The sequence below is a fragment of the Lepisma saccharinum genome, chromosome 11 (genome assembly GCF_977018435.1).
Source record: "Lepisma saccharinum chromosome 11, izLepSacc3.1, whole genome shotgun sequence".
NCBI classification, from domain to species: domain Eukaryota; kingdom Metazoa; phylum Arthropoda; class Insecta; order Zygentoma; family Lepismatidae; genus Lepisma; species Lepisma saccharinum.
Window position 1 is genome coordinate 83,324,796 of NC_139239.1, and position 17,397 is coordinate 83,342,192.

The 17,397-nt window shown below is 38.0% G+C and overlaps 1 protein-coding gene across 1 annotated transcript in view; it reads left to right on the forward strand.

The window, feature by feature from the left end:
• Positions 1–17,397, forward strand: part of LOC145994948 (protein spitz-like) — a 314,442-nt gene that overhangs the window by 95,403 nt on the left and 201,642 nt on the right. Inside the window, exon 3 of the mRNA XM_083131465.1 lies at positions 11,853–11,935. Coding sequence (XP_082987591.1) covers positions 11,860–11,935 — 76 coding nt within the window. The 5' untranslated portion in view covers positions 11,853–11,859. The remainder of the gene's footprint in view (positions 1–11,852; positions 11,936–17,397) is intronic.

Genomic DNA, 17,397 nt, shown 5'->3' on the forward strand with positions numbered 1-17,397 from the left:
TTATTAATATATTTGCCCGACCCTGTGGCCGAGTGGTTAGCACATCGCGCTGCGACGCCAAGGGTCCCGGGTTCGAATCCCGGTCGGGCTTGGTTGTTTGTGAATGTCCATTCATCAATTTCATCATTTCATCACTCATCCCCATCTTCGCAAATTAGCCAAGAGGCACAAAACGCGAAGTAAAATAAACCAAATCAATCAATCAATCAATCAATTTATTAATATATTTATATACTTTGCGGTAGCTAACGAAAGGCGATGAGAAATGGAGAAAAAATAACAAGTCGGACTGATTCCTGTGTTCTGGGGAATGTTGGGTTCAGTGTCCTTAGAGATGAGGCTCTTTGTTGTCTGTTCTTAGCGTATATTCTGGATATTATTCCAGTAAAGTATATTCGACTCCCAAACTAATTGTTTATGTTTGTTGTTGAAACAAAAACTCCCCCCCCCCGGAAAAGATTTGAGGGGGGAATTTCAGGACAAGATCGTTGATCGGGTGAATTCCCCCTGTCCCCCCAGATTTCGCACCATCCCCAACACTGATTATAAAATTATTCGCACAGCTGAAAAATTTCTAGTGAATAAAGTTTTCTTCGACTTTGCGCTTTGATTGAAGGGATAAAATTGGTATTGATGAAATGTTCTTCATGTAAGAATATTGATGTGAATAAATCCGTTCTTAAAAATATTTATCGGCGGACTGGTTAACACATCGCGCTGCGACGCCAGGGTTCCTGATTCGAATCCCGGCCTGGGCATTGATGTTTGTGAGTGTCCATTCATCAATTTCATCATGTCATCACATCCCTATCTTCGCAAATTAGCTAAAAGTGCCCCAAAGGCAAAGTAAAATAAAGTAAATCATTAAATTAAAAATATTTATCAGTTATGTGGTTCATGTGACGTTATTTATCGAGATCAGAGAGAAAATAATTATTTGGTAGGGGAGTTGAACCTGTAATGTATTTTTACTGTTCTCATTGGAAATTTCTGTCATGTTTAAGGATTTCAACATGTGACTTTCACATTCTTAAATATTTGAATTATTTACACACGGAGTTATTCGTTATCACGAAATAATAATTTTGAATTGATTTTATTTTATTTATTTTACTTCGCCTTTTGTGCCACTTTTGGCTAATTTGCGAAGATGGAGATGAGTGATGACATGATGAAATTGATGAATGGACACTCACAAACATCCATGCCCAGGCAGGGATTCAAACCCGGGACCCCTGGCGTCGTAGCGCGATGTGCTAACCACTCCGCCTCGGGGGCCGGCGAAATAATAATTTTCTTCGTTACATTGAATTTCAAATGTATTGGTTTTTGTGGCATTTTTATTGTCCAAAAAGAGGATTGTATGCTACGGAATGACACAAGTAATTATTGCACTTGCAATATGCTACTGAATTTAGTTTATATTGAAAGATAATGTACATAATGCAAATGTGGTAACTTTGTGTTTTGTTAGGGTGTGATTGAAAATTCAATCTATTTATCATGAAGGGTCTGTTGATGTTCTTCAGTTTTTTTTGTTAATAGAAGAGAAGGACAGCCGTGTCTATGGAAATTAGTTTTGATGTACGATGAATATTCATGCATTAGGTGTGGGTGTGAAATAATGACGTCTCCAGACGATAGCATCAAAAGCCCAACATTCGTTTGGACATCATCTATCACCTTATCTAAACGAGGATCAGCTATGTGGGGGTACCACAAAGTGGAAGTTTTATTGCAGAAAGATAGAAAATGGTATCGTCCAGTCTATCTATAGAGCTTCTAGCAGTTCTATTTTTACTGCCTACGTCTGTGAACTGCTAGTGCTTTATTTGCAGAGCTCATGAAAAATTGTATGCTAATGTGGGCCCGTGATAAATTTTAACGCCTTATCTTGAGTTGCGATTTGCATGATGCGGAACAGTTTAAAGTAGATAGTGACCATTTTGAGACTGGTTTCTTAGGCTTTACATGCAACGCTTTTCTTTATTCAGTCTGGGTAATGTGTCCGTTGGGGTGTGGATTTCTTTAAATTATATCAAGATGAATTATCCTAAATTACCGTAATAACTCATTAACTTTATGAAACGATAAACAGGGTGGAAACAAACTATTTGAGTAGAAGAAAACGTGACAACAACATCCCGCGTTAACAGGTTTTCTGATTGTATTATTTACTATTCTTTTCTAGTGATAAACATACTTTTCAAACCTCTGCGTCATCAACACTTTCGCAAATACAAATACTCAAATGAATACGGGAATCCGTATTTTTGTCATCAAATTTTATAGGATCAGTGTAAATTTGATAGTCGCTGTTTGACTCTGCCTTATTTTACTTCACGTACAGGGTGTTTCAATAAAAAGGCAACTGAAAGTATCCAAAATACATAATGTTCAGTTACCTTTGTATTGAAACACCCTTTATTTTCGTTTGTGCCACAATGATGTTGGTTGAATATTAATCAGTTATGACACGGAAATTATGCTGATATATTATCCATGTGCCGGTTTTGCCTGGACTGTTGTGTAGTAAAGGTACATTTTTATAGTCCTTTTATTTCGCTCTTACGATCACGGTAAACTTAGCGAGGTACAGATTAAACATCTACCATGTTTTGATTTCTTCAACGGCTAAGCACGCTAACGAAGATTTCGTGTTCAAGAATCCACCCTGGCAATTGGTCGGTCTCCCTTCTCGCTTTTTCGTAGATTTCATCCAGTCACAATTATCTGGAAGAGGAAGAAAAACGGCAATATTGTATTTGCATGACATTACCAGTTTTCTTCTCTTAAAAAAATATACTAACACTTCACAAGAAATAATCGATCAGCTGTTCCTTTGACAGCAAATGTTGTGATGACGTAGGCTCTTTAATTTTTTTGTTAATGAATGCACTACCCGATTGCCGAATGGGAAAGGATGGAAGCATCCCTTGACTTTAATCTACATTCTAATAAGGTAACCATATGCAATCTCGTGCTGCTGTTCGACCACTCTAATTGGAATGTGAAATTTGCTGATTTCCTGTACGAGCAATACCATTAACGATAGTACGCGGGCAGGAAATCGAAATTGCTTCCTAGTAGAGAATTGGTATGCGCTATCTTATTCGCCGCTTTCACAGTTGTATAGCTATGCCTGAGATTCTTTGCCTTCTATTTTTGTAGTAGTTATTCAAGAATTTTAATGCATTAATATATAGCTTCGTGCTTATATTAATGAATTTAAGTTCTAGAACCAAGGAACATTGCCTCAGTGGTCTGTTAGCACACTGCGAAAAATAAAATCTTGGGTTCGATTACCTTACTTGATTTTGATCTAGCGGTATGAATATATGACATAAATACAGATAATGAAATGGATAAGAAATCAGGAATAAATCTGACGACATTGAAATTATTAAAATACTTGTTTATTCACCAGTTATTCTTCATTTAAAGCTGTTCATTTTTCAGTGTGCAATTATCTCATGCAGTCAACCTAAAATGAATTTGCGTTTACTTACATATTGTTTATTCCAAGTTCTGCTAGATGTGCGGAATTGCCTATGATGTTCATTCATGAAATTGTGATATTGCTGACGTTATTTAGTGCAGAAGCATATTTTCTTCACGTCCCATCTGCGTTCCGATTGTATGGCGGTATGTGAAGAATAGAGTTGACGAACACCCAGGTGCTTGGTGTTCACCTATATGTAGTGTGGGAAAAATAATTGTTTATATTTGTGTGTATAGATCCGCGGTAGCTCAGTCGTTAGGGTGTGTGACTACCATGAGTGCGACCCGGGTTCGATCCCCGGCGGGGGGAGAACCTTAATTTTTCCCACCTGTTCAAGCGCCCACCCAGCATCGTATAAAGTGGGTACCTGGAGGAAACGGGAAGGAGGGGCAAAGGCGGCCAGGAGCGTGGTGCTGATCATATCATCCCCACCTTCGGGCGTGATCAAGAAAGTGTGGGGCTCTAACTCCACACCACCTACACACCTTCATGGCTTGGTGCAAGGCACAGGGAGCACTACTTTTTTTTTACGTTTGCATGTGTATGTGTACGGAGGTGGGGGCCATTGTCACTTGCTTGATACTCATGTAATCTGGAAATGCGACACACACGCTGCACGGAAGCCAGTCAATGCATAATGTTAAGCAATTTCAGTAATACCATCTATAGATATACAAGCTATTTTGCCCAATGTAATCGAATTCACAAAACGCATATCCATTTTCAGGTATGTATTTAGAAATATGTTTCGTGAGGGGTCCCAGCGAAGTAAATACGAAATATGTGAATATGAATATGTAATAATAAGATAAAAGCTACCCCTTATTTTTGGAAGATGGTGTGGTCATCACTCTGGGAATCCTTGGCCCTTATAGGGCTTTTGAGCGTGGAGTTTTTAGCCTCCTAATTTCGTGTTGTTACTGTAGTTTCTATTCAAATTAAATCCTATTTTCGTTTCCGCCAATCAAGTAACGAAGAACAGAGTGAAACTTGCTGCTTGTTTGAGTTGTTTTAAGGCCACTTTTATGCACAGATAGGCTAATTGGGACTGGACCTGCAGTTTAAAGTTGGATCTGAACCACTGTGTCTCTCCACAGGATATCGAACCCGGGACCTCTTGTTTACAAAGCGACAACTTTTCCACTACATCACCGGGGAGGCTGAAAACGTGCTTCGTTGAATGTTGTACATAATGTTGTTCAGCAGCTGACAGATATTTTTCTTGAAAAGCAAAACTGACTGAATGTGCAGAACACTACTTTTTTGCAGAATAATTTCAAGTCCCCGCGTTGAGCATGCATACCTGGTGCACCAGGGTGCTGATACGTTTTCCATCCATTTTGTTGAGGTTGACCTCGTCAAGAGTACGTTCACCAACCCAACAAATAAATGTCGCGAAGTGCGCAATTCGAAAGGACAGTGCTCCAGTGATCATTGTCTCATTGTTCATGGAATGCGAAAACAGGTTCTTGCTTGAAATATGGAAGTTTAGCTATGCTCGAATATGGTATGGCCAGCAGTTCATTGAATGGTCGAAGGACGTTACATGGCTTTACAGCGTGATGATATTGTCAGATCAAGATGTGTGCATGTGTGGCGCTGTTTGAATGAACAGGCTGCTGGTATGCTTGATTCACGACCGCACGTCCGGCCTATTGTCTGCTATTCATTTCTTGCGAGTTTCATTCATGGTTTGGTCTGGCTGCGAGTCGTTATGCAACATGCGTGCAGGATACGGGATGTATGGTGAACGGCGGTGGCATATTCCGGACCTGAACCGGCTTTATCTCTTGCTTCGCCGCGGAAGTGCACTCTTCCTAATTCAGTTTCGACGATCTCTTGTCCGAAACGATGTGGCTGAACAACCCATAGGTTTTTGTGTGTATCGTGTGCGTGGGAGATAATTTTATACTTCATTTGTTGTTCTGGGCGCGATTTTTGTAATTTTCTCTGCATATGAGTACAATATTAATTCTTCTGAATAGTTTGACCCGTACGCGGTAATACTGGCACTTTACAAGTCATGTTCATGTTGGAGAGGAGTGTACGTACGTAGAGACAAATTTCCTAGGTTGAATGACGTAAATTAACCTGACAGGATGCAAGGACGCGCGCTAGGTAAATACACTCCTCACAAAAAGTTTGGAATATTGTTATTTTAGGCAATAGGTGATAGGCACAGCCTTGAAATGCAACAACATAATGAAATACAAAAGTGAAACGTATGAGCGCGCGTATGGGTCAAATTTACCAAGGCAGTGTTTCTACGACCCTGTGAGCGGAACTAACCAAGTTCTACAGCTGATTTAAGGACATTCGGAACTGTTCATCGGAGAGGTACTAAGAAGGTGACCGGCCTCAGACACCCATTGCAAAGGATTAAAAAATATAGCCTATTTGAAGTTCGCCTGGGTATTTTTTACCCATACGTTCGTCCTTAAAGGTTAAAGAAGGTGTGTTCGTCTGCTCACATAGTAAGGCATTGCTAATAAATGAATACCTTATTGAGGATGAGAAGAGGGCATAGGATGCTTTCGTAATGTTGCAACTGACTTTCTTGGAAACAATTATTCAGAAACAGACACAGCTAGTACTGGTATTCTCGTGCAGGCGTAAGAGAAATTAGGTTGCAACATGCTCCCAACAGAACACTTGCTTCAGTGTCATCTAAAATTCTCCACTGTAAACTGCAGTCAGTAACGAATGTAGGAAAAAAAATCACCAGGCGATATGTAGTCCAACTTTCGTTCACAGTTGGACAGTGAGAGCGCTGTTCGAACGTAACATTGGTACACGTTACAATTTTCATAATTTTAAATATCAATGTCGAGAATGTTCAATCCACGTCGAAAAAAATCACAAAACGAATATTAACAAATCAAAATCATCAGTAACTTTTTCCTCTGTAGCACCTCGATTCCACGCTGCAAAAATCAGTCTTTGAACTGGTGTGACTAAATTTGTGCATTCCACACTCGCGCCACATAAAGAACACATCAGATTTCCGATATACCTCCCGTGGCATTCGCTTACGTAAAAGAACAAGTTGTAGTTGCATTGACAACGTTAGCACAGACATCGGCTTATTGGTTATAGTTTTCTAACAAATTGATAATGAGGATAATCTATATAATTATTAATTATCATTTCAATCCGAATTCATTGTACAAAATTTCATCTTTGTAGCTTTTATAGATTCGTAAGTAGCTAAATTGATACGACTAGTGTTTTAGTAATTTTTTAATCTTACCGGTACTTTACACACAAAATGTATGTCTACTTTTATTGGTTATGGAAAGGTCGCTATGATACCGATTGTTGTCAGCTTTTGATTCCTATTTATATATTCCGGTATCAGCACCAGCTATTCTTTCAGTACACGAAATTAAATAAAATATTTGTATCTGCGGCAGTTTTTGAGCAATCAGCAGTTATCGAATGGTTCGATTGTTGTCGTGAACGGAAGGACACATGGTCAGACCAGTCGAGCAAATTTAATGGAAATAAGTCTATATTTAGGTACGTCAAATTACATGTTTGAAGATTTATGTGGCTCTGAGATATCGAAGGTTAAACTATATCGATTGTTGACTTTTGATTGACTAGATAGTAAACAAATACCTTAAGTATATGTTTCTGTACCCGAATTTTATGTTTCTATCTTTAGTAGTTTCTGGGAAATAATGTATCGGTTGGTTTTCGAATGTTGACTAGAACACAAATTTGACGGGGCGATGAAAAACATGGAGTGTAGAAAATTTGCACATTAAATACGCCATTTTCATACTTCTAGTTGGATGGTTTTGGAGATATCGTAGCATTACAAATCTGTCACTTGTTGACTTTCTATTATTTGACCCTACAAACAGACAGACATGCCAAATAATTTATGTATCGTTAAACTATTGTTTATTAGGTTTTAATTTGTGAGAAATTTTAGATCTTTCGTGTTTGCAAATTTCCAAGCTATCTGCGGGTTTCTTTTGATCGATTGTTCGCTCTCGGCCACAACCGACTGTATGATTTGTGTTCTGAGCTAGTGTTTGGAAGGTCTTATCAGTCCACCAAATTTGGTTTCATTGATCTTACGTTTTCTGAAAAACCCATGGTTGACAAGGACGGACAGACAGGCAGACGCGCACGACAGGTGCTACTTTTTTCCAGCTTTTGCTAATTAGTACTCTAAAACGTAGAAATTTCTCTGTTGGGTGCATACATACAGGATAAACAAGACCCTTTGATATCATCGAAGATCATAAAAGGCGCCACCGAGAAATATTTTACTGAGGAAATTGTTAGTCTTTTCCGTGAAATTCTTGAAGCAGAATTACATAACATAATGACGTAAATGTTGGCAGGCCTGGATCGTAAATGTTAATTTGCCGTGAAAACAACAGCCAATCACGCTTTTCATTTTCATCTTCGTATTCAGCAGCGTCGAATCCTATAAGGTCCAACGTATTCACGCATAACATTCTTCGAAGATTGTTGACCAGTTTAATTATTAAAACGCATAAAAAATAGTACAGTTGGGAAATTAATAAAATGTGTTGCACATTAGAAACAATATGGAAGTTTCCAATGCCTTTCTCATAAACAGATTGCGTGTAATTACAGTAAAACCTCGTTAATCCGGACCCCGATAAGCCGGACTTCGCTTAATCCGGACACGCAAAAGAAAAAAAAGCAGAAGGCAAGGTTTTAAATGTGGCTAGAGGTCAACAAGAGAACTTCCCAAAGAAAAGGCAGAACCACTGATGAAATTCTGTTTCCCGCAGACTTTGGACTGTACTGTATAGTGTATTTAGGCCTATGCCCTTTAAATGCACCATAATAAACTTGTTTTGTTGCTACAAACGGAGTTTTAATGCACTTTCTACTGTTCTTTTAGGTTATTTCAGTTAATCCGGACTTTCGTTAAACCGATCAACTTATCCCACCGATTGTCGTGGTTCCGTGTTAGCTTTTTCATACCGCAATGCTGTAAGTTTTGTTACTTTTTTATCAGCTCTTTCTGTCTTACATCCATAGTATATTCCAGTTGCTTTCTCTTCAATTCTTCTCTTTCCTGATAAAACATCCTGAACTGTCCATATTCTTTGAATTTTTGTATATGCAATTTTACTTCTCTTTTCTTCCTGTAGTCTTTATCTCCTCTGATTGTATTTTGTTTTTACCATGTAGTGGTCTGTGTTACATTCTGCTCTTCTATATTTTGTCACGTTAGGTATACCTGTTACATATTGTCTGCTAATTAATGCATGATCCAGTGGTTTTCTATATTTCCCCCAGAAGACCTCTGTTAGTTAATGTGTGAACAACATGTACTGCTTGTTACCAAGTTTCTGCCTATTGCAAAGTTCTATTACCCTCACCTCACCTCTTCTCCAGAATGTAATTGAACAGAATTACAATCTATCAAGTTATGCAAATTACAGTTATTTGAAATAAATACAGTGGAAAGTAAACTTATTTTCTGAATGTAATAAATCCTAAAGATATTTGACCAATCAAATCCTTGTGTGCATCTGTATATAACTAGCGATGATTGTACATCGCAAGCATGGCATCTCATGTTCGTTGAAACGTCCAATTCTTTTCATATAATGGTAAAGAATGAAGATGTTAGAGATGTGACTCTTGGACATATACCAATATCTATATTTATCTTTTTTTAATTATTAACCAGTCCTTGTTAAGGAAGAATATTTGTACCAGTACTTAAAAATGGTTCAGGTTTGTAAAGACTTCCCTTCCCGTATTGCGATTGTATCACAAATGGAGGAAGGCTCATACTGTTGATCGGATTTCACTTTAAACTAGGTTCATCCCGATCAGTCCACCTCAGCACAAAGTGGGCGTCAACAAACTTTCGTCATATTACGTAGTCCAGGGGTTTTCAAACTTTTCGTTTCACGGCGCCTGTAGTGTTTCAAGATTTTTCCGCGGCGCCCAATTCAGAATAAAAGCCTATCTAACATTTGCAGCGCTTGAACACATATTTCAAATTCAGAAACATTTTATGTGTAAAAAAGTACTAAATAAGCACAAATTTGGAACAATCATATGCATAACAATCACTGTCATTTCAGTGAAAATATTTGAACATTTCGCAGCGCCCAGGGCGACGGCGCACACTTTGGGAACCACTGACGTACTCTAAGTTATTTTTCATACTCGTTAATCGTATGTCACATTTAAAGTTATATTGCTATACTCTGTCCCAGGAGTCTGTGGAGCAAGCGAGCGAAAGCAAGTAGTGACTCGACAGGGCTCGACCAATGAACTCGTGAGTAGGAAAGGGAATGAGTTAAATGAGGACCGCAGCTACCAACCGTTTGCACTGCTTTGCTCTAACCACTCCCCCCACCCCCACCTTTCCTCTACCGTTAGGCGCAGCGTCGCCACACAGACTCTTGGGACAGACTCTAGTTGTCCCACTCATGTTAAACTTGATAAATTTACATTGAACTTGCCCAGGACTCGAACCTAGGTCTGTGGCATACCGTACCTTTGCTCCACTAATTAAGCTACCGAGTCAACCCTGGCTTTTTTAAAGCTATGTTAAAATTCTGGATATAAGTACTTGCGCATAGCAACGCTGGATAGGAATATGATGGTGCATATAATAAACATAAAACTAATGATGCCCCTTAGCCTTGCACTGCCTTAACGAGCAACACTGCCAAAAATGATTACATTGTCTCCGGGTCAGACGTGTGCTTGAGGCGACTACCTAAGCAGTATTTTGACGCATCAGCTTCCTGTGTTTGCTATTAAGTGCCATGTCTCATTTTAACAGCGCACTCCATTTGAGGATACGAGGAATGACTCAGTTCTTGGCAGCCATAGAATTCTTTCATGAACAAACTTCTAAAAACACATGCAATTACGGTTGCCAGTTTTGGTTATACTTCGATCTGTTTGAGTAATGCAATTCAAATTCGTTCAACATGAGAAAATATTAAATTGCATAATTATATTAAATGTCCACAGTTCCGAGAGAGCACCTTAAAGTTGATTCTATTATGGATTTATATTTTCAGCGTAAGTAGAATCACATGAACCTCAGCAAGAATTTAACACACCCAACAACAAATATACGTTCATGTAATATCCTCTTTGAATAAAATATTTGCTCACATATTAGAGGTGAGGCAAGTTTTTATACATGGTAACGTACGTGTATATCCTGCAGATATAGCCTTTCCACAACTAAATAGTAATAGCTACTATATAAGATTTTGAGTATTTCCACGGATAATAAACTTATACACCTTGCTTAAGTATTAGCTAAAATGGTTAAGTGTAAGGAAAGGCATTAATTAAAGCTTTAACTTCACCATGTACAAAAGCCGATAAATAAATGTATACAAAAAATAACCATTAATAGTACGTAAATTGAACATTAGCCACTTTTCATACTAGTTCGTTCAGGGCGAGAACAGATTTTGCATAGCTAGTTCCTTTAATACGAATATTTCTAAACAAAAATAATTAAAATAAATAGGTAAATTAATCGAACTCAAATAATTTAACAAAACAAATAAAAGCATTGCCCAAACAAACTTGATAAATTAAAAACATAATGATTTTTTAACCCTGTTGAACTTTCGTATGCAAATATTTGCGCACAACAACGAATATAAAAATGCAATTAAAAAACATAGAACTGATCACGTTATCGAGAAAACGAACTTCAACGGTTTTGTGAATTAGATTTCTGTTCGTGCATTTGATTGATTAACTTGGTGTTTTAAGTCCACTTTATGCAAAGTAAGGCTAATCGGGACCGAACCTACAGTTAGCTTACAGTATGACCCGAACCACTCCACTGGTATCGAACCAGAGACCCCTTGATTACAAGGCGACGACGCAACCACAGCGCCATCGGGGAGGCCCTCGTGATTTGAGAACTGCGATTGCGATACTTAAGGCATTAGATAAGTTCATCTCCATACATGTAATTAAATGTAAAACGTTTTCATTTGGAAATGTACTATGTAAAAATGCTTGAAATAGCGTAAGTGAAATGAATGAGAGTGGTCTTTTCTGATTGGTGGGACATTTTGAAATATAAGATCACACAATGATAATCTCGGTGCACTTGATCCGAGAGCAAGTGTCAACCTTACATTCTCAATGTCTTGGCATTAGGACAGCTTTACTTGCCACTCACTTGTCTTTTCTATAGTTTTTGTTCACTGTGCTTCCATTTATAGGCTCACATACAATCTTTTGTTGCAGGATTTTATTATTTTTGTAATATTTGAATTTAGTGATAGCATTCTGGTATGAAATGAATATGAAAGTTTTCGATGCTTGACTAACATTCAATTGTTTTTTTCAGGGAATGAATGATTAACTACAGGGAGACGGGGTTTCTCTCCCTTTACCACCTTCACTTCAAATATGGAGTTCTCCGCAATTCAGGTAAGTAAAGAATATAAACAGCTACATTTACTGTCAGAAATGCATGCATGTATCGTATGAATCACTCGATTAGGGCGAAGTTTTGTCGTGGCAGAGCTTCATATCGTACCAATTAATGTGGAGTGATAAGAAAGCTGTATTCTGCATATAAGTCTGTGACTATGCGTATTTTTCGAGCAATCACAGATGCTATCCTTTGATAAAACTGTTTCGTTGGGAATTGTTTCGAGTTTTTTTTTATTAGGTGCAGTACTGAATGGTTCATAACATAAATTTGTATTCTTTAAACTTTTCTAGATAGCCGCTTTTTCAATTAAAAGTTAACTTGTTGACATCTTAATATTCAGCAGTATAATTATCTAAATTATTATGATCGATTTTATAATAGTATTTTATCATCTTTCGGCACAGATTTTTCTGTAATATTGCAAGGGCGATGTTATTCTCGCAGGAAGAGTTGTTTTTGAAGTTCAGTGCGTTTTCTTTCAATCTGATTTTGTACGACCGCTCCGTAATTTCAGATTACAAAACAAATTAAATTTTTAACGTCTCTAGTTAGTCATCAATGCGTTCTTCGCGTTACCTTGACACACGTTCAGATCACTGTCCTTCATGACTCGCAAAATTGCACAGTACCTTGAAACCTAGTCACGCACCGCGTCAATAAAGTTGGTAATACGAATATTAAAAACTAAGTACAGACAGCCTTGACACATTGAAAGTGATTTCAAGGTTATATCCTGAGTTCTTCATAGCATGCGGTTCAAGAGTAATTATGTTCTTTTTTTATGTGATAATAACAGGGAATGGGTTGTTGTTTTCTTGGATTGCACCGGTACATTAAATTGGATACTTCATTTAATTATGTGATTTTTCAAAGAAATGATCGCTGTGGACAACTGACTGGGAGAACTCGACATGGTCTAAAATGCCTAGCATCGTAATGGTGTACTGATGACCGGAACTCGGCTTCCTGTTTTTCGTCAATAATACATTTTCTTTTAAAGTCGTCTTTGGTTGTAGCCATTCCTCTTTCCAACGATCTGCTTGGGTGACACTAGCCTGGAACAATTTGGGCTTTCTCAAGAAACAAGACAATAAAAACTTCCATGGCCTTCGACTGCTATTCCTTTATAAACTTCTAATTCGAGAAGCCTATCATCACAGATAAACAATTTTTGAGATGTATTTTCCCACTGGCAATGCCGTATATGTGCATAACGTTACGTCCGGAGTAGTTTTGATTTACCTTCTTGAATTGTAAAAGTGTTTGATGAGCATGTGCAAATTTTGTACCTAACTTAGAAATAGACTGGACGATGTTAAACGGGATATTATGCATATTTTCCCGTGTATCCACATATCATACTTAGGCCGTATTTCGTTAATACACTAAAGGCAGAGTATATAGTTTTGTTGCACATTTCAACTGTCGTGATTGAGCCATAAAATGAACACCAGCAACTCACCAGCGTTTCATACTGTGGGCGATACGGAGGTATAGATGTTGTCGTCAATGTGACAATTAACACCCAACAAGAGCAATATTTACATTGCGGATTCGTGTTGGAGCACATTTTGATGCATCAACTGCTAAACACAATACACGTAGGTAGATACAGCACTGCTACATATTGCAATCAGTGCAAGTAACCTATTTTGATTTGTTTCAGAGAACGGGAAAATTAACGTAGATGATGACAACACACTCAACACAGAAAAACACTATTTTTGGCACAATTGTATCTTCATATTTTATGCATCAAAATATGACCGTACATAATTTTCAATCTGTCATGCAGGCACGTATCTAGAAATATGTTTCGGGGGGGAGGTTCGAACCAAGTGTCTCAGGAATAATAACAGGCTAATGTTTAATTAAAATAATTATATTAAATTAATTTAATACTAAATACAATACATAAATTAATATTATATTATTATTACACGAATAGGTAAAAAGACTGTATAAGAATAGAGATATAGTACATATTCATTACGTAGCTTACCTGTAGTTAAGATCGGAATAATTTACATAAAAGAAAGTGATTTGGCAATGAAATTAATGCAAGTTCAGAGGAAAGTAATAACCATCGATTATGCAACAAATGCTAATATTTTCATTACTTAATTTTAGTACTTCGTAAGTCTTGGGGGGGGGGTACGCCCCCTAAATACGTCCTTCGTGTCCTTCAAAGCCGTATGATCCCAATATAATCCTTGTCTTCCAATAAGTTGAGAGGAAATTATACAACAAAGGCTTTAATTTTAGTACATAAATCTTTCCGGACCCCCTTGAAACCCCCCCCCCCTAAATACGTCCTTCCTGTCATGTGATAATGTTGAGACATCTACTGTGATGAATATTGCTAGAAGTTTACTGGCACCAATTTTCTGTTTCGAACCTAAAGTTGAAATGTGTAATAATACCAACCATACATTAAAAAAAGGCATTTATTTCTGGAGGTGTCAACAGTTCTCTGTCTCAGTGTTTACGTTCCTGCTAAAAATATCAAATGTTTTAGTGACTGGTACCGGTTCGTTAATCGCTTTTATTATCGTCGGTTATTGTAATCCTAGGTTAACCATCAAGAATGGGCGGTGAGTGATTGAAGGACAGAGAAAAGAAAGGATGAAAGTGTCTGCGACGTTCGTTATAGGCACTATCCCAGAATTTTCTCGAAGAGTCTGACGAGACGTCAAGGGGAAAACTTTAACATACAACTAATGACTGTCTAAAGTGTAAGTGTATTTTTCCCCGTTTTAGCAAAGTGCTCCAGAGTTTAGGAGACTAAAATATTGCGGGAAGCGATTTTAGTTTCAAGGTGCAATATGGTTATCAAAATGATTCCCTCTCGGCCTAAGCTTTGAAATGTTTCCATGTGTCTCTTTAACTACAGCGTTTTAAAATTCTGCGCTGTCGGTCGTCTGCCGCAATGTCCGGTGTTGCCAGGTTACCGGAAATGGTGGGGTAGGGCAGACAATGGTGTACCGCCAGCTGTTGGTCCGGGATGAACATCCCCCCGCCGGCACGAGTTTCCTTTTCGTCTTCCTCCCCCTTTTTCTGATTCCGCCGCTTGTTGCATCTCTGGAAGCGACACGGATCGTGTGACACATGTCTCTATGCATCCATCCGAGCGTAGGAGGCACTTGGTGAAATTCTTTGAAATCATTATCTTGAAGCAAATGGCAATGGAAGAGCACGGTCTAAAGGAGTAATGTATTGTCATAAGAACCATATCCTCTTTTTTCTGTGTCGCCCCGTATGGCTATTGTCTGAATTAGTTTGATAATAAATTCGTGCTTCGGACTTCGATTAATAACCGTGTCAAAGTCTAGACTGTCATTGCAGATTGCAAATCAATGCTATTGTACAGAACAATATTGCTTACCACAGCAACCAAAGACGAAAGTGAAATGAAAATTCTGTATTTGGGTTCCGACTGTATCAGGTAGACGTACAGTATTTAGTCCCTTCGAAGAATGCTGGTTCGTTATAATTACATGAGTCCACTAACTGGTAATCAGAAATAACGAACTGCAGTACACTGAGGCGGAGTGGTCAGCGTCACCCGCCACGGAGTCAGAGGTCCAGCTTCAAATACTAGTCAAGGACGTGTGTATCACCATGCTTATCCCATCTCATCCTCATCGCGGCGATTATGTCCAAGAAGTGGAAAAGCGACATACAATAACCAAAATAGAAATAACCACCTGCAGACTGTCATAGTCTCCTTTCAGTCAAGGAATATTTTTCTTAAATATAGCCTTGCACTACTGTGAAGTCGCCGTACTAACCGGTGTGCAATTACAACTCAGAACTGTTATTTTGACAAAATCCTGTTTTCCTAATGACTCCTTTGGGGAGGGGGAATTTTAACGTTGTCACTTCTTGCCCAAGCGTTGGGCGCAATTGGCTGTTTGACCGCGAGTCACTACCATAAAGACGGTTTCCGCGCCGGTTCCTGGTCCGGCAGTAGTGTAGGTTTAGGTTATCCGTTATCCGTATACAACTAATCTTCAAGTTGTCGCGGTCTTGAATATTTTTTTTAAAAAAACTTATTGACTTAATAATGGTAACAATTCGACGAAATATCAGTTTTCTCTCAATTTTTTCTTAATAATGAAGTTAACATGTTGCACTCCAATGTATTTCAAAGAAAATGGCCAGGCACAAACAATTTTATAAAATACTTGTATTGGTATTTGCATGGACGTACGAAAGGGGGGCAATGGGGCCACGCCCCTCCTGGAAAATGAATGTTAACCTAAAATTACAAATTTCACACATAATTTCATTTGTCTCATTAGTTTGTTAACTATTAGAAGGGTGAAGCAGGAACATGACTGATCAGACTGAAGGAATGTTTTTTTGTGGGACAATACTATTATGGAAGAAAATTAAATATATGCTTATGGGTCGTAACCAAGTGTTAGGTAATAATGAAGATGTAATTATTGATAACAACTCGTTTGAACCAGTTTCGAAATTCAAATACTTAGAAATAATACTAACACATGAAAATGATATTAAAGAGAAAATAAAAAGCAGGCTTAATTCTGGAAATGCATGTTACTTTTCTCTTCATAAACTTTTGTCTCCTCGTTTAATATCTAAGAAAATGAAAGTTAAAATATGCAAAACCGTAATTTTGCCTGTATTATTATGTGGATGCGAAACTTGGTCCCTTACATTGAAAGAGGAACAAAAATTGAGAGTATTTGAAAATAAGATCCTTAGGAAAATCTTTGGACCTAAAAGGGATGAGGAGACAGGTAAGTGGAGAAAGTTACATAATTTAGAATTACATGATTTGTATTCATGTTCAGATATTATTAGAATAATAAAATCAAGAAGACTTAGGTGGGCAGGCCATGTGGCACGAATGGAAGAGGAAAGAAAAGTTTACAGGATTCTTGTTGGGAAACCTGATGGTAAGAGACCTGTAGGAAGACCAAGACGAAGATGGAGGGATAACGTTGAGATGGATCTAAAGGAAATCGGCAGGGATAGAAAAAGAGTATTTAGATCTTGCTCAGGATAGGGACAGATGGAAGGCCTGTGTTGCTGCAGCCATGAACCTTCGGTTTAAGAGGGCTAGAGAGTTAGTTAGTTAATATGCCTCATCCCTCCTCCCCCGGAAAAATCTTGTGAACGTCTATGAGTATTTGTGTTATTCTTACAAGGATATTTTCTACGAGAGGCACACAGAAGCAGTTATTGTCCCCACTTGTTATTTTTCCCACATATAAGTTATCGTTCTTCGTGCCGAATTCTCCAATATCTGAAGGTAAGAAAGCCTAGAGCTCTTTGCCCTGTTAGCTTTTCCTTTTGCTCCTCTGTAATTATATTTAATTTTTGTTTGCATTCAGTTAAATACTGTCATGATGTTAGAAGAAAGCAAACTTTGTTTCAACGGTGTATAATTAGCGTCATCAGAAACTCATTTCTGTGAGTAGAG